At 45.1% G+C, this 20,962-nt stretch overlaps 1 protein-coding gene across 2 annotated transcripts in view; it reads right to left on the bottom strand.

Annotated features, from left to right (window-relative positions):
* LOC100555879 (flavin-containing monooxygenase 3) overlaps positions 1-20,203 on the bottom strand; it is a 40,049-nt gene extending 19,846 nt beyond the window's left edge. Inside the window, exons 1-2 of one of the 2 annotated variants that reach the window (XM_008117825.3) lie at positions 19,811-20,203; positions 2,680-2,812 (exon numbers count right to left, since the gene is read on the bottom strand). In XM_008117825.3, the coding sequence (XP_008116032.1) occupies positions 2,680-2,811 (132 nt within the window). In that variant the 5' untranslated portion in view covers position 2,812; positions 19,811-20,203. Of the gene's footprint in view, positions 1-2,679; positions 2,813-6,948; positions 7,401-19,810 lie in introns of those variants that run through there. The other variant, XM_062977800.1, reaches the window with a different exon arrangement.
* Between the last annotated feature and the right edge of the window lie 759 nt (positions 20,204-20,962).

The following is a 20,962-nucleotide window of genomic DNA, read 5'->3' as shown; positions in this document are numbered from 1 at the left end:
TGTTTACCTGCAGTACAAGATGCATTGTGCTTGGCTAAGCTGGGTGTAAAGGAAGGTAATTTTAGAAAGTAAAATAATTCAAAGGGCTTTGGAAACGTTTTGTATTAACCCATCAATCTAAAGATTTGGTCATGTTTTTGTCTAGTCATGCTGAGTAGGGAATTATCTAACATGTTTGCTCTTCAGTTAATATTTTGCAAATGTTAGCTGAGAAGGGTTATGCAACAAGGAGACAAAAGAGCTAACAAAGAGGGAGAAAGAAATTTGTTTGCTTATCAAATGCCATCTTATTAGCTGGAAATGAGATGACTCCCCCCCCCCACCCCCCAGAATTATTATAGTAAGCAAATCTACCTGTTACATATGCAATATGCCAAATGCAACCTACAGACAAATAAAAGTGGCACTACTACTATTTTTTAAATATTTTGTAGCTTCCAGTTGATAAGATGTCTGCAAGATAGTATTTTGAAGCTTGAAGTTCATACCTTGGAATAACATCTACTGATTGACTGAGTGGTGACCTGTGGACTGGCTGCTACTTCATTGCAAATTAAATAAATTCATGGCACAAATACAGTTGGCCCTCCATATTTGCAGTTTCACGTGTGCAGATCTGATTATGTATGAATTTGATTAACATGTTCTCTCTAAGGAATCTCTGGGTTCTCCAGCATGACTCTATGGAAAGTTTCCAACACAGGGTTGCTCTGGAAGACTTGGGGCCTTCCACACAACCATATAACCCAAAATATCCAGGCAGAAAATCCCACAATGTCTGCTTTGAACAGGCTTATCTGAGTCCACACTGCTACTGGTTTTCATACAGCAATGTGGAAGGGGCCGAAGGGGCCTTCTACACTTAACTAAATCCTGGGAGGAATTGGGTTATCTAAACGCAATTCCTGCTGGGATTTAGTCCCCACACCCACCCACAACCCCAGGATTTTGGATGTCTCAGGTAAAACAGAGACAAGTCTCAGATTAAAGACCTGTCTGGAAGGGCCCTAGAGAGAACACTTCTCTTGGGATTGGTAGGCCCTCAAACATGATTTCAGCAGACATTACACTGAAGGACCTAGAGAAAAATCAGATCTATGTTTTACCATGGAAATGGATATCATAAGAAAAGTATAGACTGTTGAAATAATAAGTCTTCTTGGGATTCTTTTTGGAAGACGCTTTCCTGTAGTGTCAAAGATTCGAAATATTTGTCATTTCTTATACAAGGCTTGCCTGACCTGCTTGTATCATTTCATATGTGCACAATGTTAGCTTTAAATAAAAATATGATTTTAAATATGTTAGAACTGTTGAGGACCCCAGTATTAAAGAAATTAATGCCCACATCTACTTTATTAACAGATATACCTGCAGGTTCGCAGTCTGGGGGTTCTCCTGGACTCATCACTGAGCCTGGAACCCCAGGTCTCGGCGGTGGCCAGGGGAGCCTTCGCACAACTAAGACTTGTGCGCCAGCTGCGCCCGTTCCTTGGGAGGTCTGACTTGGCCACGGTGGTCCACGCTCTGGTTACATCCCGTTTGGACTACTGCAACGCTCTCTACGTGGGGTTGCCTCTGAAGACGGCCCGGAAGCTCCAACTAGTACAACGGGCGGCAGCCAGACTAATAACGGGGGCGGCTTACAGGGAGCGTACCACCCCCTTGTTAAGCCAGCTCCACTGGCTGCCGATATGCTACCGAGCCCAATTCAAAGTGCTGGTTTTGACCTATAAAGCCCTAAACGGTTCTGGCCCAATCTACTTGTCCGAACGTATCTCCTCCTATGAGCCAGGAAGATCCCTGAGGTCATCTGGAGAGGCCCTGCTCTCAGTCCCGCCTGCCTCACAGGCGCGGCTGGTGGGAACGAGGGACAGGGCCTTCTCGGTGGTGGCTCCCCGGCTATGGAACACCCTCCCCAGAGATATTACGGCAAGCCCCAACCCTTTTGAGTTTCAGAAAAGCCTTAAAAACATGGCTTTGTGCCCAGGCTTTTAATGAATAAATGATAAAGACGACCCAGATTGTTATATGGATAAAGTTGGAGGATATTGGACGAACGGATTTTAAACACGTTTTATGTTTTATATTTTATACTGTATTTAATTGGTTGTATTTTTATATGTTGTTGTTTTTAATGATGTATCGGCATCGAATTGTTGCCAATTGTACGCCGCTCTGAGTCCCTCCGGGTGAGAAGGGCGGGATAGAAATATTTGAAATAAATAAATAAATATTTTACACTTCACCTGGAAAAATTCCTAGAATGGTTTATTGACAAAAATGCAGAAAGACCCCTTCTGCTTCTGAAAAGTGGATATTTTTCAATGTTAAGAATCACCTGGGTGGGATTGCTACACATTTGAAAAATGAATTCTCACAACTAGCACCTGATGGCCACAAGTTTAGACTAAGACCTTTAATGGATTTACTACCTGACTGATATTGGTATTACTGGCTTTTGGATTGCTACTTCTGGAGGCTTCCAGGAATGGCAAACCCCTTATTTTTGCAGGTAAGAGAAGGCTAGAAACAGGTGGATAGTCTGGAGTGGAGTATCAAAAAGCTATAGTGATTGTATGTAGCACTAATGCTACACTTTGCCTGCTTTGCCCAGGAACTTCCATCTTGCATCTGCTCTAGACAAGTAGGACCTTTATCTCTATACTTTATACTTACTGTGAATCGCCATAGTCCCCCAATATCATCACTCTTCTCAAAGCAGGTTGGCTCCAGTCCTTCTTCCAGGCAGCTTTTGATGGAGGCCAGTCCACTCACTCCCGCTCCAATGATGGCAACTCTTCGTACCATGCTTGTCAAGTACAGGAAACAAGTACAGAGGTAAAGGGACTTCCTCAAAGTTAGTGCTTTGTAATTAATTATTTCCTTTTAATGTACAAATAGTACAATTAAAAACCAAATTTGATATTATTTTAACAGTCTATAATCACTCTTTTTCCTAACAAGATTGTAGGTGGCTTCCCAACGCCAGGAATTCTTGGATGAGGTAGGTTACCTAGATCCGTTACAATCTGTCTTCAAGCTTGGCTATGAGACAGAAACAGCTTTAGTTCACTTGGAGGGAAATGGATAAGGGGAGTATGTCCCTGTTGGCTCCACTGGACCCCTAGCAGCTTCCAGAGCTATTAACTTTGGTATTCTGCGTTTCTGTTTTTTCGGTTATTGTGTATTATTGGTTTTTGTTATTGTATTTTGATTTTTCATATTTTGTTATTGTTTTGTATCTTATTTTGCTGTAAGCCACCCCAAGTCCCCTTCCGTGGAGATGGAGGCGGGATATAAATAAAATTATTATTATTATTATTATTATTATTATTATTATTATTATTATTATCATCATCATCATCATCATCATCATCATCATCATCATCATCATCATTCTGGGTTGCCTTGGAGGGGTGGAACAATTGTGCACTGCTTTGGAATGGTGGAGGGGCAAATTCAGAATGGGTTGCTGGGGGACTCCTGTTGAACACCTTTACCATTGGCCTGTGTGGCCCTTCAGGGTTCAAGTTTGTTCCCCATGCTATTAAACATCTACATGAAACTGCTAGGAGAGGTTATATGAAGCACTGGGGTTTTGTGTCACTACTATGCTGATGAGACACAACTCTGCCTTTCCTCTGCATCAGATTCCAAGGAAGCTCTCTCAGTTCTGAACATTACTGTTGTCCATAATGGACTGGACGAGGGCATAAAAATTGAAACATAATCCAAGCAAGACAGAGATGGTAAGCGGGACTCCACTTGTGCTGGATAGGATTACATTTCCCCCTGAAATCTCAGGCTAACAGCTTGGCTGACAGGAACTCACAGCTCCAGGACTCACCCCTGAACCTGGATATCCAGGCTTCAACAGTTGACAGGAACATATTAACATTGTTGGTACTGGGTTGCTGTGAGTTTTCTGGGCTGTATGGCCATGTTCCAGAAGCATTCTCTCCTGGCATTTTGCCCACATCTATGGCAGGCATCTTATGATGATGCCTGCCATAGATGTGGACAAAATGTCAGGAGCACAGCAAACTCACAGCAACCCAGTGATTCTGGCCATGAAACCCTTTGGTAACATTATCCAGGCAGAGGCCACTAGGGGGGTGCTAGAGAGAAAAGGATAGTCCATTTTATGGGGGTGGGGGTGGGTTGAATGAGTCAAACCATTTCCCCCCGTTTTCCTGTTATTCTCTCCACCCATGTCCCCACCGTGGAGACAACCTTCTTTTATAAAATAGGAAGTGGGGAGGAAGAATAACCAGCAAAAATGAGGGAAATGCGTTTCCTCCTTCAACTCCGCTCTCCCCCCCCTGTAAAATGGATTATCCTTCTGTCTCTAGTGCCCCCTAGTGGCCTCCGTCTGGATAATAGAACAATACCACGTAGTTGAGACTAGTGTGCCTGTTGCACCTATTCCTTGCAGTGTCAGATTTAACTGAATGATTAGACCTCATTCAGATTACCGTAATGCATTCTACATGAATCTGCCTTTGAGAATTGTTCAGAAACTTGAGCAAGTCCAAAATATTGTGGCAAGAATGCGGACAAGCTATAGAGTAAAAAGGTAAAGGTTTTCCCCTGACATTAAGTCTACTCACTTCCAACTCTGTGGGTTGGTGGTTCATCTCCATTTCTAAGCTGAAGAACCGGCGTTGTCCATAGACACCTCCAAGCTCATGTGGCCAGCATGACTGCATGGAGCGCCGTTACCTTCCTGCTGGAGCAGTACCTATTGATCTACTCACATTTGCATGTTTTCGAACTGTTAAGTTGGCAGAAGCTGGGGCTAACAGCAGGAGTTCACCCCCACTCCACGGTTCAGCAGCTCAGCGATTTAGCCCACTGTGCCACCTGGGGCTATAAGATCATAAGATCATATAATTACAAGCTATAAGATCACATAATTCCCTTGTGGAAACATTTCCACTAGCTACTACTACATTTTCAGTTGCAATTCAAACTGTTGGTCATGGCCTATAAAGCCCTATGCAACTTATGTCTGGACTGGGTTGTTGTATGTCTTTCGGGCTGTGTGGCCATGTTCCAGAAGTATTCTCTCCTGACGTTTCGCCCACATCTATGGCAGGCATCCTCAGAGGTTGTGAGGTATGGACTATTTGAAAGGTCATATCATAGCCTTCCATGGTAGGCTAGGCTGGTCCTACTCTTTCACAAGCATGACAAAAAAATCTTGTTTAAACAGGCTCTTAATGAGTACACATTTGCAGGGAGGATACTCTAGTTTTAAGTTTTGTTTCCTGGTTATTTTAATTGTGTTGATTTACTACTTTGTTTTAGCCAAATTTATTTTATTTCTTATAAACTGCCTTGGATCTCTCAATGGGAGAAAGTTGACATAAAAAGGCAATCAGTCAGTCTCATATCCCATTTACTCTAATGACAGATGAACACCCTTGTCACTCACATGACCCCCAAACTTGAAGATAGACAGTGATAGAGATATATCATTACATTATTCTTTTAAAATATAAGGCAAAGTAAAGCATCCCTTAAAGAGGAAAATGCGAGAAAATATAAATATTTCTTCATTGTTAAAGAGATCCAACAAGATTTGTCAGATACTGTAGTGAACTGTCAGCTAGAGTCAGAAGATCCTGAAACCCTTTTAAAACTCAAAATGGTACTGTTCCATTATCCAGACAGAAAAAACTAGGAGGTAGTAGAGAGAGAAGGATGGTCCATTTTACAGAGAAAGAGGGTAGGTAGAAAGAGGAAAACAATTTCCCCCATTTTCCTGTTATTCCTCCCACCCATGTCCCCATCATGGAAGCAACCTTCATTTTTGATATGGGAAGTAGGGAAGGGGAATAACCAGTGAAAATGAGGGAAATGGTTTTCCTCCTTCAAATCCCCACCATAAAATGGTCTATCCTTCTCTCTCTAGTACCTCCTAGTGCTAGGTAAAGGTTTCCCCTGACATTAAGTCTAGTCGTGTCCGTCTCTGGGGTGCTCATCTCAATTTCTAAGTCGAAGAGCTGGCATTGTCCGTGGACGCCTCCAAGGTCATGTGGCTGGCATGACTGCATGGAACGCCATTACCTTCCTGCCGAAGCGGTACCTATTGATCTAATCATTTTCATGTCTTTAAACTGCTGGGTTGGCAAAAGCTGAGGCTAACAGCAGGAGCTCACCCAGATTTGAACTACCAACCTTTGGGTTAGCAAGTTCAGCAGCTCAGCGGTTTAACCCGCTGTGCCACTGGGAGCTCTTATAATAGAATAGTACCCTAACAGTTCCTTTAGGCTACTCACACAATCCACAATACGGCAACATAACCAGGTACTGGGTCTGGAAAACCAACTAGTGTGCATTTATTAATGGGCATTAATTTTCCGGAGTATCAAAAAGCTACATAACCAGGTATGCAGCCCAAAGTTTTCAAAATGCCCTTTCTGCTATCAGAATTCTCAGGCAAAAAAAGACCACAAACACAAAATCGTCCTCTAAAGTCACATCAATTGCAAGCAGTAGCATATTGCTTGAGCTAGCTAGGCTGTTGAGAATAGCTTCTGCCTGCTTGCACCACTGAAGATTTTCAAGAAGTCAAAGACTGTGTGTGCAAACATGTGAATCTTCCACACTGACACATGCCTTAACATTGATGCCAAGTTAGCACAAGTCTTGTACTTCGTAGCACTTTAGTATGATAGTTCATGAAAATCAACTCAAGATTTAAACTAGAGCTTGCATGGACTCAACAAGGTCCTACTGACAAATAACTTTAAAACCTTGACTCACACATGCTCATACCCCTTCCTGCAGCTGTAAGCTGTTAGAGAAATATGGAATAATAGGCATTAGACAGATAGAGGCACAAGAAATAACTAGTCTTGATTCCTGACTCTTTTGTATTCCAGTGCAACTTGACACATTTGCTTCATTTTTGTTATTCACCCTGCCTAGTAGTATTACCTTACTTTTCCCTTCTGGTGCTGCTCTCTTCTCAGTCCTGCCAGCTCTCTTGCAAAATGCAGATGGAATTGGGGAATAGGCAACAAATGCCCTTGATAGCTTTAGAAAGTGGCTGTGGGAATGTAGGAGGAGTTAGCTTTGAAGAAGAGTTACACAACATATAGCCAGAGTGTGAGTTGATTGTTGTTGCTTCTAATATAAAAACAGGCAGTCCCCATGAGGTTATGACCCTTGTGGTGTTTGTTCTGTGACCCTGTTCAGAAAATTTCATCCCTGTGATAATTGGATTTTGGCTTGTTGTGGAAACAAGGATTGGTGAGCAGAGCCGGCCCTAGGTATTTTTCAAGTGTAGGCAAACAGAATTTTGGCAACCCCCCCCCCCAAACCAATTACTGAAAAATAAAAGTGTTGGATAATAAGGAGGGATTAACGAAAAGCCTATTAAACATCAAATTACATTAAGATTTTACAAATTAAGCACCAAAACATCATGTTTTACAACAAATCAACAGAAAAAGCAGTTCAATACAGGTTATTGTTATGTAGGAATTACTATATTTGCGAATCTAGCACCAAACATTGAACAGGGATATTGGGCAGTGTAGATAACCCAGATAGCCCCCGGTATTAAAAAAAAACTCTAAAATCAGGACAATAAATAAAGAACAACACTCTGAAAACAGGAGAAAGCCAGACAGTAAACAATCAGGGACAGCTAACATCTCCCAAAAATTCTCCCAGGCAAGAAGAAACCAGGTCTTGAAGCCATAGTGTAGCGGAACCTTTGTGCTACGGTCCTTGTTTGAGCGCAGTGGAGGAATTGGAGACGAACAACTGAAGGAATTCCAAGAAAGCAGTTTTATTTCGCTAATGGCCACTAGGGTTCCCCCTCGCACAAAGTAAGTGCTTTTCCAGGGAGAACCCCCAGTGGCGGGCTGAGTAAATATTTATACACACTACAGGGTTCGGGTTATGCCCGCCCACAAGCAAATTCATTGGCTTAGAGTTGTGACGCTGCCTGACTTGGACCCAATCAGTGCTGACCAGCGGGCCGGCCGCACTTTTTCTGTGCCGTGCTCACAATCATTCAAAGCGCCTGCGTACGCATGCGCTGTTTGTTTATCTTTAGCTTTCATTTCTTCAGAAACACATGATTTCCCAGAAGTCACATGTTTCTGTGAGTTTATGCACCCGGGTCGCTAGCTGTCGCCATCTCTGCCCATATATGGTATTTCCTGAGGTTCTTTAACCTCCCGCCTCACTCCCCCATTTTCTTTTTGCGAAGCGCATGTACAAAAGCTGAAGCAAAGCATTATGGTTCCATCCAATCCCGCTTGGCTTGGAGTATGGCTATCTTTTTTTCAGGTAAAGATTGTGTGACACACCTAGTACACATTTGCATCATTATTGGAGTGCAGCACATAACTATGAGAACAATGAACAATCCTAAAATCCCTACCAACAATATGTTCTTCAACCATTCTATTGAGGGTAACCAGCTAGTCACCCAGGAGAAGGGAGACCAACCTTCTATCTCCTGGACATTATTGTAAATTAACTTTTGTAATGACTCGATGTCATCTTCAATAGTACTATTCAAGTTATGAAATTTCACTACACAACGCCCTCTAACCATGGCGCATAAACCCCCCCTGGCCGCCAGTAGGTAGTCAAGGGCCAACTTATGCTGTAGGGCCATCTGGCTGATTTCTTCTACTTCAGACTGGATTTCCCGGAAAATTTTACCAGTGGCATTTATGGACTTTTCAAGGCGGCAAGTCAGGCCTAGAACACTTCTACGATTTGCTTGAGCTACAATCCCTGGGTAAGCACCCAGGGTCAACAAGCCTGTGATCAGGCCTCCTCCTACACGGGAGGCTTCTGAACCTGACAGGGCCTTGTTAATAATGACCTCATCCGAGCATTCTGGTCCTAGAGGGCCTGTTTGCACAATGTCCCGTTTCAGGCGCTGATGCCTTTTGTGTAAGACCTGAACTGGGAATGTCAAATAACCCACACCGACACACTGGTAGTTGCCGGGGTGATAATTTGTGGCCCATTTATCAAAGAAAAACCATAGATTTGGATCCCTAATTTGCCATAACGGACAGAGGCTTTTACCTAGGCTCAGTTGGGTTAATTGTTGCAGTATGTTCATATAAGATTTTAGGCCCTCAATAGAATCATTCACACTAAATGTAGGATAATCTGGATACATGCTAGCCCACTCGGTTGCGGTTAGATTTAATCGTGAGACATAAGATGTATTAAATCGTCCATGTAGATAGAACCGGTCTCGACAGTGGGAGTAATTGCCTAATCGGGAAAAGAACGCCTGCCTAGTTCCCCAGTGTTTCCACTCAGAATTCCATATTCCCGATCCTCCACAACAGAAGCACAAACCCCTGGTGGAGGTATGGTATCTAAACCGTCGAAACCGAGTTTTATTTATTTTTTTCGGTATGCTAGAAAACACGGTAGGTGGACCCTCCTGAGCCTTGGACAATCCCTCCAACACAATCTGTGGTTCATCAATTAAATCGGGAAGAAATGAAAAATCTCCTATGGTGAGGGGGTGTTCATATATTAATGCTACCTCTTTCCCGTGCTGCTCAAACATATAATTGGCATGTTCTTTTATCCAATTCCCATGTGCTCTTTTTCCAAAAGAGAGAATAAAACTCAGCACAAATAATATACCAAACACAGTGCGCTTTCCTCCCCTCCCCACAACTTGTCTCCCACTTTTTCCTCTCAAAATGTCTAGCCACCATCTCCCGGAGAGCGCCTTTGTTGGGCCATGCTGCGACATACTTGACCACCGACGCTCCGTTGCACCCGAAGGGATCAGCTTCATGGCCTTGTTGACCCCTTAGGGAGTTGCCGGATGATCCTGAGTCTCAGGTCCTCACCAGGAACTCGCTCCGTCCGCCACTCCTCAGGTGCTAGTTTTACACGGGTGTAATGTATCCACGGCTTAATCTCCTTCACCTTCACTGCAGTGGGAGTAGACAGGAGCACAACATAGGGTCCTCGCCACTTGGGTCCCAATGGCTCAATCTTCCAATCCTTGACCAGAACCTTGTCACCTGGTGAAAAACAATGTAGAGGTGTGGTAGGGAATGGTGGGTTCAATTCAGAAATGTATTTTTCTAACTGCTGCATTTGTCTGCCCAAAGCCTGAACCTGGGCCAATGTCTGTTTCTCTCCTATGAGGTGTTGCTCAGCTCCTGTCTCTAAGGCTCCCTTCAAGTTCAAAGGGGGTCGTCCATAGAGTCTTTCAAAAGGGGAGAGTCCTGTCCGTTTGTGTGGTGTACATCTGATTCCTAATAATGCCATGGGCAAAACCACCGTCCACGGCAATCCTGTCTCTTGGCAAAGTTTCCCAAGCTGAGCCTTTAATGTCCTATTCATTCTTTCCACTTTTCCAGAAGATTGGGGTCTATATGCACAATGTAACTTCCATTTTATGCCCAAAATTCTACATAATCCTTGCACAGCCTGTTGAATATATGCGGGGCCATTATCTGATCCAATTTCTAAGGGTATGCCAAATCTGGGAATAACATCTTTCATTAGAGCTGTTGAAACCTCTACAGCCTTCTCAGTCCTTGTAGGGTAAGCCTCCACCCATCCTGTGTATGTGTCCACGAACACCAGTAAATATTTGTATCCTTTGTATGGGGGCATTTCTGTAAAGTCAGTGACTAAAGCTTCAAAGGGTACCCCACCCACATGTTGGACTCCTGGTGGCTTGAGGGGTCCTTCTCTGGGGTTATTTTTTATACATGTCCAGCATCTTTGGGCTGCTGCTGCCGTTAGGCTATGTAATCCATCGATATACAACTGTCGTCCCAGCAGATTTGCCAATGCCATTTTTCCTAAATGTGTGTTTTGGTGCATGTGTTGGACTAAGTGCCATGCCAAGTCCTTAGGGACGTAGACACGGGCGTCTGGCATCACTATGAGTTCTCCTGACCACTGACCCTTCTCCTTTAAGGCCCATTCTTCTTCCTCTGGTGTATATGTAATGTTATGTTCAGTTAATTCTACCTGTAGGGCCATTACCTGATGTTCAATATAGGGCAGCCTAGCTGCCTCTTTGGCTGCCAGATCAGCCTGCCTATTTCCTTGCACTACGGGATCGTCTCCACGTTGGTGCCCTTTACAATGCATCACAGCCACCTGCCTTGGCTTCCAAACCGCCTCCAGGAGATCCACAATCTCTCCAGCATGTTTCACGCACTTTCCTCCAGACGTGAGGAGCCCGCGCTCCTTGTACAGTGCTCCGTGTGCGTGGAGGGTAGTGAAGGCATATTTTGAGTCTGTGTAAACGTTAACCCGCTTTCCGCTTGACAATTCCAACGCTCGGGTCAGGGCAATCAATTCGGCCTTCTGGGCAGAAGTTCCCGGGGGCAGTGACTCTGCTTCCAGCGTCTCTCCCCCCCCCCCCGAACAACCGCATAACCTGAGTGTCTTTGATTATTTTCCATAAAGGAGCTTCCATCTGTGAACAGAGTGTCGTCCACCTTAGTTAGTGGCACATCCTTCAAATCCGGTCGACTGGAGAATACCTCATCCATCACCTGGGCACACTGATGGATCGTGGTGTCTCCTGGAGTCGGGAGCAAGGTGGCCGGATTCAGAGTGGAGCAAGTCTCCAGGGTCACCAGTGGGTTGTCACACAACAATCCCTCATATTTCATTAACCTCTCACTTGTGAGCCAGCGCGGTCCCTTAATGTCTAACAGTGCCTTAACGCTATGGGGCACCTTAACTGTCAGTGGCTGTCCTAGGGTCAATTTATTCGCTTCTTTGATTAAATCTACTGATGCTGCCACAGCCCTCAGGCAAGGTGGCAATCCACGAGCCACTGTGTCCAATTGCTTTGACAAGTAGGCAATCGGCCTTTGCCATGAACCTAGTGGTTGGGTCAATACTCCAACCGCTGTTCCTTCCCGCTCTGCAGCGAACAGAGTGAATGGTTTTTCCAAATCGGGCAGTCCTAATGCTGGAGATGACATCAATGCTTCTTTTAATGCCTTAAATGCCTGTTGACATTCTTCTGTCCACTCAAATGGATCTTCTCTTCCACCTCTCGTAGCCTGGTACAGCGGCTTAGCCAACACGGCGTAGTTGGGGATCCACTGTCTGCAATATCCTGCTGATCCCAAAAATTTCCGCACCTGTCGCCGGGTACTGGGAGTGGGGATGGCACAAACAACTTCCTTTCTTTCAGCTCCTAACATCTTCTTTCCTTCGGTCAGATGGAACCCCAAATATTTCACTGTGGGACAGCACAACTGGGCCTTTTTCTTTGACACTTTGTAACCCTTTTCTTCCAATGTCTTGAGTAATCTCAAAGTATGCTCTCTAGTGCCCCCTAGTGTCCGGCAAGCGATAAGCAGATCATCTACGTACTGAAGCCAAATTCCTTCTTCTTTAGGTATTACAAAATCCTGTAAGTCTTTGGCCAGGGCTTGACCAAAAATGGTCGGGCTGTCCCGGAACCCCTGAGGAAGGCGTGTCCAAACATACTGGGTCCTTTGCCCTGACTGCTGAGATTCCCACTGGAAAGCAAAGATCGGTTGGGATACAGGGGCCAATCGAATGCAAAAGAATGCATCCTTTAAATCCAATACAGTAAACCATTTGGCAAATGCTGGTACTAGACTCATCATGATGTATGGATTTGGCACTACCGGGGTTAGGGGAACGGTGACTTGATTTACAGCCCGCAAATCTTGAACTGGGCGATATTCTCCTTGTCCTCCAGGTTTCTTGACTGGGAGCAGGGGCGTGTTCCACGGGGAACTGCATGGTATCAATATCCCATGCTGCAGAAGTCGCTCTAGATGCTTTCTGATCCCCTGCACCGCCTCTCGACTGACGGGATACTGTGGCTTACATATGGGTCCCATTCCTCTTTTCACTTCCACCACCACCGGTGGAACATATTTAGCTAATCCTGGAGGATTATCTTCTGCCCACACTAAAGGAGTCTCATGCCATGGCCATTGTATTTCTTCAGTAAAAATCCTAACTTGAAACAGTCTCCATTCCTCTTCCATGGGAAATGATAGTTCCATTTGTCCATTCTTCATGAACTGGAGTTGTGCTTGTAATTTTGATAAAATGTCCCTTCCCAATAAAGGGACTGGGCAGTCTGGGAGATATAACATCTTATGCTTGACCTGATGTCCGGCCAGATTGCAGGTGCGTTCCTTAAGGAAGGGGCACTTCTGGGTCTTCCCAGACACCCCTATTACTTTCGTAGTTTCCCGAGTTGGTGGACTAATTTTTGTATTTACTACTGATTTTTCGGCACCTGTGTCCACCAAAAAGTCCAATTGTTGGTCCCCGATTTCAAGTGTGACCATCGGCTCCCCGGGGTCCAACAAAACAAGAGCCTGGCTTCCTCATTCCTCTCCTCCATCCATATCTTCCCATTCTTCTTCCATCACAGCTGCTGCAGCTATCACCTCTCTTGCAGGAAAAGGTACGTAGTTTCCACGTCCTCTTCCCCTTCCTGGGTTTCTTCCTCTCTCAGGCCTTCCTCTTTCTCTCGGTCCTTCCTGACTTCCTTCTCTTCCTTCTGGGCATTCACCTTTCCAGTGTCCAAACTTCTTACATTTAGCACATTGGTCTCGACCTAACCTCCGAGGGGGCCCTCTTCTTCCTCCTTGTCCCCCTCTGGCATATCCTCCTCTTCCTCTCTGTCCACTTGCACTTTGTTCCATCATGGTAACTAATGCTTGGTATTCCTGCTTCTTCTTCCTGTCCTTCTTCTCCTCTTCTACCTGGTCCCTTGCCATATAAACCTGATCTGCGAGTGCCAACAATTCATTCATAGTCTTTCCTAGAAATCCTGGTTGCTTTTGAATCTTTCTCCGGATGTCAGGAGCCGCTTGACTGATAAAAGACTGTTGAATCGCCCTCCTACCGTTTTCATCCTCCAAATTATACGGGCTATACTTTCTATATGCTGCCTCCAGCCTTTCCAAAAAGGCTGTTGGTGACTCAGATTTTTCCTGTACCACTCCCTGAATTTTTACAATGTTGACGGGTCGCGGCGGGCCCCTCTTTACCGCTTCTAACAATATACGCTGGAATCCTTTCAGTCTCTGCAAATGTCCTTCTTCTGCGGTGTCCCATTGGGGATCTATTTCCACAGGAAACCTCTGTGCTCCCCACTCGGCTGCATCACCATCTTGTGGGGCCCCCACCTGGGCTATGGCTACCCCATTATTCAACACTGCTCTTCTCTCTTCTGATGTGAACAACATATTCAACAATTGTCTGCAATCTTGCCAGGTGGGATTATGGGTTGCCATAATCCCTTCCAATAGCCTAGCCATAGCTTGGGGTTCTTCACTATAAGGTGGAGTATTATTTTTCCAGTTCAAAATGTCACTACTACTGAAAGGCACTACCTGGTATGCTTGAACTATCTCATTCCTGTTGTTTATCACAGGCACCGTTCTCAAGGGCATCTGGAGGGCCGGGCCAGTCGGTGAATCACCAGGCCACACCGGAGCTCCATGTCTCCGAGTTTGTGCCGGAGAAGCATCACTGGGCATCCGTTGTGACCTCTTCTTTTCCTTTGTTTCCTCCTGATATTTTTCTAGGCTAGGGTAGTGTTTCTTGGCTGCTTCGGTTGACTCTGGAGAGTAGGGTGGGGGTCTCGTTCCTAGTGTAGGTGCACCGGGGGCTGTTCCCTGGGGTGGGGGGGGGGCGGTGGCAAGGGTGGCGGCAATAATTCCTGTTGTCTAGCCTGTACACTCAACTGTAAATCTGGGTAGTCCTCCTCATTGGATTGGAAAACTTCCTTCTTTTTCCCTTCCTTCTTCACCACCATACATTTGCCATTCCTGCACTGTCGAACCCAACCTGGATCTTCTCTAACTACCCGTTCCCAAGTAGCAATATAGACCCACTGGTTCGGATGATTCACAGCACAATATTCTTCCACTGTTCGGATCAGTTTCAGATCCCACGTTCCTTCTACTTGCCAACCTAACCCAAACTCTGGCCATTCTCCCTGACACAAATTCCTCAGTCTATAATCTCTTAGGTCCCTTGGATTCCCTGCTACGGCTCTGATAGCAAAAGAGCCAAAATTATCTAAGATGCATTGTAAGGGAGTGGAGCTCTTTGAATTTTTCCCTCCCATCCTGCCTAATAGAGGGGACTGTCCTGGCCTGGGCACCCGGCCACTCAACGGCATGCATCAGGAAACACAAGACAGAGCCCCTTTCTACCTCCCTGGGAACTTTTTTGTGTCCCTCCCAGCGCTGGTGTTCCCTTAATGTCTCATGCAACCACTATACTTGCCAGATTTCTGTAGACGTCGGACCAACCTTCGCCCCTGGGCTTTTTCCCTGGATCCTCTTCCTCCTGGCTGGTTTCTATGGAACCTCGCTGGTGTTGCAGCTCCCACCGTCAGTCGGCGATGGCATCAGAGGCAAGCACCGCAGCCGGTCTTGTAATATTCAGGGGCCCCTTCTCGTCTCACGGTAGTTGCCTCAGGCCCCCACCGCTGAGTTGAGGCCGTCCCGCCAACGGGATCCGTCTCCAATCTCCTGGCCCGTCTTATAGGAAATCACGTCGGGGTCACCAGAAAATGTAGCGGAACCTTTGTGCTACGGTCCTTGTTTGAGCGCAGTGGAGGAATTGGAGACGAACAACTGAAGGAATTCCAAGAAAGCAGTTTTATTTCGCTAATGGCCACTAGGGTTCCCCCTCGCACAAAGTAAGTGCTTTTCCAGGGAGAACCCCCAGTGGCGGGCTGAGTAAATATTTATACACACTACAGGGTTCGGGTTATGCCCGCCCACAAGCAAATTCATTGGCTTAGAGTTGTGACGCTGCCTGACTTGGACCCAATCAGTGCTGACCAGCGGGCCGGCCGCACTTTTTCTGTGCCGTGCTCACAATCATTCAAAGCGCCTGCGTACGCATGCGCTGTTTGTTTATCTTTAGCTTTCATTTCTTCAGAAACACATGATTTCCCAGAAGTCACATGTTTCTGTGAGTTTATGCACCCGGGTCGCTAGCTGTCGCCATCTCTGCCCATATATGGTATTTCCTGAGGTTCTTTAACCTCCCGCCTCAATAGGACCATTAAAGCTAATCAAGGTGATTAATTAGAGTTCTTTCTCCCACCCTGGACCTTCTACAGATATATAAACCCCACTTACCTCACAATTTCTGAAGGCCCCAAAGGCGCTCCAGCAAGCGCTGGGCCACCCAGTGAGTGCTGGGCCACCCGGTGCTCGCCGGAGCGCTAGGCAGAAGGGGAAGGCCTCGCCAGGAAGTCGTTTGGCGGCTTCTCTGCTCTGCAAAGCCCCGAACACCTTCCTGGCGAGAAGGAAGGTGTTCAGGGCTTTGAGGAGCAGAAAAGCGCCGCTTCTCTGCTCCCCAAAGCGGCGAGGCAAGCCGCAGGAGTTGCCTTGATAGTGCCCCCAACAAGATGGCACCACAGGCAACTGCCTAGTTGGCCTGGTGGTTGAACTGCCTCTGTTGGTGAGAAAGCTTCAGTGGATACTCCTTTCCCCCATGATAATTCTTCAAGGAACACATTTTTCTCCCAAGGGGTAGATTTCTCTCACTTCCTGTTGTCTCACCCCCATTCTTAATTATAAGTAATATGGCTGTTTGTAACTCGGGGACTGCCTGTATTTGCTCCTTTTGGGAAAAGTATTCTAACTGTAGTCATGATTGTTCTGCTCTTAGATAAATGAGGTCTGTAGTTTTGTAGTTTTGAGGATCCCATCAGACTGTAATTTTGAGCATCCCATCAGGGCTGTAGCCAAGGGAGGGGAGAGTTAAGGGTTCAACCTCCTCTCACCCCAAAAATGTTTCAGGTTTAAAAAAAACCTGGTTTACTCATGAATTTTAATTGATTAACCAAATCCCTATGAGTGTCCACTGAAGTTCATCTGTCTTGAGTGTTTATCTGAAGTTTATCGATAGAGCCTGATTTCTAAATTATTTTGCGTTATGGAACTACTCTTCCATGATTTGCTAAAAAAAAGTTTCAAACCTCTCCCCCAATTTTTCTGGCTATGGTCCTGGATCCCATCAATGCATTTTCTAAAGCTATTACTTCATTTCTGTTGCAGTGTAACGCAACTGTCTGCTAAAAATGTGTGGACAGAGAAGAGAAGAATTTCTGGTGCAGTCCTGATCTGACTCTGATTGCTAGAAAACTGCAATGAAATGCTATGTCAAAAGTGAATTAGTTCTCATGAGAATGAATACTGCTTTTGCTACTAATATTTGCATGTCACTTACCAATGGAAAATTAGGAAAAATTAAATTAAACTCCTGTAATAGTTAACTAAAATTAATTAAAACACACAAAAACTTGATTAAATAATATTTTTGGTAAAATGGGATTAAATTACAAGATGAAAGCAAGGGGAGTAGAGTGACAAGTGTAAAAGAATCAGTTGGAGAATTTAGATAAGTTTATCGCCATGACAAGGTGAGGTCGAGCCCCCTGGAGGCCCCTGCATTCAAACTGATCTGACCTGCAGCAGGGAGTTCCACGGATCCAGAAAGCCCCATTGGGCCAGCTGCTCATGAAATGTGCGACCCAACAGCAGCTTCAACGAGCCGGGACTATTCTCTTCTCTGCTTCTTCCTCCAACCCTAACATTGTAACAAATCCTAAATAAAAAGTATCATTGCATTTTAACTTTTTCCCTCTCATAGAGATACTGTGTCTTTCTCCCTCTCATAGTGATACTGTGTCTCTTCATTATTACTAGTTCTCTAACACATGAATCTTTCCTTTCCTGAGCCGTGGGAAGCAGCCGGCAAGATGAAACTGTGTTTCTTTGAACTGTGGATACTGAGAACCATCAGGTCCCGGTATCCACGCGTCAACAGATCGGCAACATTTCGGCATCATACTTTCCTAGACTAATCCTAAGACTTACTGCCATCTCACTTTCTGCACTTTGGACTCCTATGCTCCGGGAAATAACCTTTTGTTCCAAGGAATCAAATTTAAAGGGAAAGAACAACTGATTTCATCTGCGGCTCTCCGCTGCCACGCTGTCTTTTGCCATCCATTTCTCACTGCCTAAAGAATTTGGACTCCATAACAAACTCGATGGAGTCATCCAGATGTTTCTCTATACCCCGGGCTATGGTCAGAACTCTCATTGACCTCCTTCAGGACTCACCAAGTTATCTAGAAACTTGCTGGAACCTTTCTTTCACCCCCAGATCTTATGTTTTCCTATGTGATTTATGAACTTATCCTGGACTTTTTGGTGGGTGGGATGAGTTGATATGATTTCCTCCTTCATGAATGTATCCCTCATATGTCTCCCTTTCCCCATGTCCCCTATATGAACTATAAAAATATGAAATGCCACCTTTGTGTGACCCCAGCACTCCAGCCCTCAGGGAAACCTTCTTATTTCTGAGGGTGAATAACCCCTTGACAAAAAGGACTCCACCAAAAAGTCTCCTTTCATGGACAAGAACAATTGACATCCTCTCCAGGCTTTGGAACAAGGCCACCTGGAGAAGGATGCCCCCTGGTAATCTTGTCATATTCCGCCCTGTTTTTCTGCTATAAAGTGTACTGTAATGCTTTGTGTGGTATGTTTGCTTAACGAATTATCGCTGTTTGACATCCTTTCCAGCTAGATCGTAATAAACAACTCGGTGGCATTTTCTTCAGCTCTGGTGAGATTTATTTGGGAGATTCAGGGGAAATTCTGATCATAAAGGCTCTCTTTTCTCGCCAGGGTATCAGACCCTTTTCTTTTGGTGGGTCTGCGGGCTCTCTCCCTTTGGGCGAGACCCTCCAAATTCTAGCTCGACTTCAAAGGGACCCCATTTTCTGAGATAAAGAGCTCTCTCAAATGGACAGCTTTTATAATGAATTTGGCTATGTAGCAGTAAGTGTAGATTCTCCCCAAAAAGAAAAGACATTTTGCCAATTGAATCCCAGTTGGTTGCTCTAACCAAAAGCGGTTGAAAATGGGCATAAAGCATTTCTTGAATCTGAGTACAACACAGGTATGAAGCATATACATAAAAGCAAGGATCTGCAGCACTGATATGGAGAGGCCTGTTATCACAACCACAACCATTTTGTGGACCTGAACAATGTCTCCCATGGAGATGCCACCATGTACCACTGAGAGCACCAGTAGCCTGATTTCCTTCCCCACACCAGAGTGATGATATAGTTGCCTGAAATTTATGGTCTCATAGATGGCAGAATACTTGATCACTCATGTGTCATGATTTCTTTCTCTTTGCCTGATCTCTATGTCCACAAAGCACCCAGTGTGATTCATATTACCCTGCAGCAGAATGGAGTACATTTTCTTTCTGTTGAAAGATTCCCTTGTCCCTTGTCTAATTGCAGACAGGATCGGGCAGGAACTGGGGTAATCCGAGCGCTGCAAAACTAGCTGTGTTCTGTAGGCAGAGGGGAGGCCAGGGACAGCATTGATAACTCATCGCTGAATGTGTGCAACCATACCCAAACCTACTCAACTGAAGCAGTCATGATTGGCTAGCCTCCCCAGTTACCATGGCACCTAAGTACATAGGGACGACAATTGAGACTGTATTGAGAATATTGGCCTTTGTTTACAAGTGGCATGGGGTGCATGTTGTGGGGTGGCTATTCCAATGTATGTTGACATGCACTTGTCAGTGCTGTAGCCATGAGCTATTAGATAACACAAAGATTACCTTATGGATATCGGTGAGTTACATAGTCCAGGGCAGGAGGATCAGTTCAATGGCGAGAATGATGGCTATTAAAATGTCCCCTACAATGGTTTGCCCCACCCAAAACTGCTGAGAGGTCAAGCAATAAACTTACCAGCATCCACACAGCGATCACCATGCATTTCTCCATGGGGATAGCCATCCTCACAGTACTGAGCCTTCTTCAATTTGGAGGACACCAATTTTGTGGAATACGGATTGTGCCATTTAGAAATGTTGCATTCCTTGGTCATTTCAGGATGTCCATAAGACTTTTGCTCCCACAGTGGCATCACTGGAGGACTGCACGTTTCTCCCCACATCTGTGGTCAACGCAAGTGCTGCTTGTGTGCAAGACTCTTTACTGCTTGAGGGCAAGAATGCATGCATTACACTGCTGGCAACAGTCCCAAATTGCTGCAATGAGTGAGACTTCCAGGCACACTTCTGTAGAATTTTCCATATTGGTGGAAGCTGATCTGTCAGTGAGCAAAGATCTCTGCATTCAGGACAGTGTCCAACTAAATGAGCACAACTGGACTTCTGTATTTCACACTCAGTTTCTGGCAGCAGCCAATGGGGCTATAAGAGGGTGGGAGGTAGGTGGTGCTAGGCAAATCATAGCGCTGCAGTTAACTTCATCTGTACAGTGAAAGCAGCCAGTGGAGAAAAAAACCAGCTCCACTACAGTGATGTAGCTGCACATGCAAGGGCCCATGAACCAAAGCAAACCCAACCCCAGAGATAAGTATAGATACTGCCCAGGCCTCATCCCAGTTTGGCATTTTAGAGATTCATAGCTTTGGAAGACACCACAAGGACCACCCAGTCCAACCTTCTGCAATGTAAGAACACACAGTCAAAGTACTCTTTGTTTTAAAATCTTCAGAGAAGAAGACTCCACACGCTCTGAGGGAGCATATCACCATAAAACAATTCTTACCATCAGGAAATTCTTCCTACTATTTAGGTGGAATCTCTTTTCCTGCAATTTGAATTCATTGCTCCATATCCTATTCCCTAGAGCAGTGTGACAACCTTTCAGAAATTTAAGCATAGTTATCATGTCCTCTCTCAACCTTCTCTTCTCCAAGTTAAATATATCCACCTTCCTAAACTGGACATGGCTCTTCTCTGAACATGTTCGAGCATATATTTAATTTGAATGCATTTGTTTACTATGGTTGTTGTCAAATACTCCAGAAACCCCCCCCCCCCCCCCCGCCCAATAAAAGATTAACTCAAACTGGGCTCCGTAATCTATAGT

Source organism: Anolis carolinensis, chromosome 4 (assembly GCF_035594765.1).
Source record: "Anolis carolinensis isolate JA03-04 chromosome 4, rAnoCar3.1.pri, whole genome shotgun sequence".
NCBI lineage: Eukaryota > Metazoa > Chordata > Lepidosauria > Squamata > Dactyloidae > Anolis > Anolis carolinensis.
Note: the sequence above shows the minus strand (reverse complement) of the source record. Positions and strands in the feature narration are given on the sequence as shown.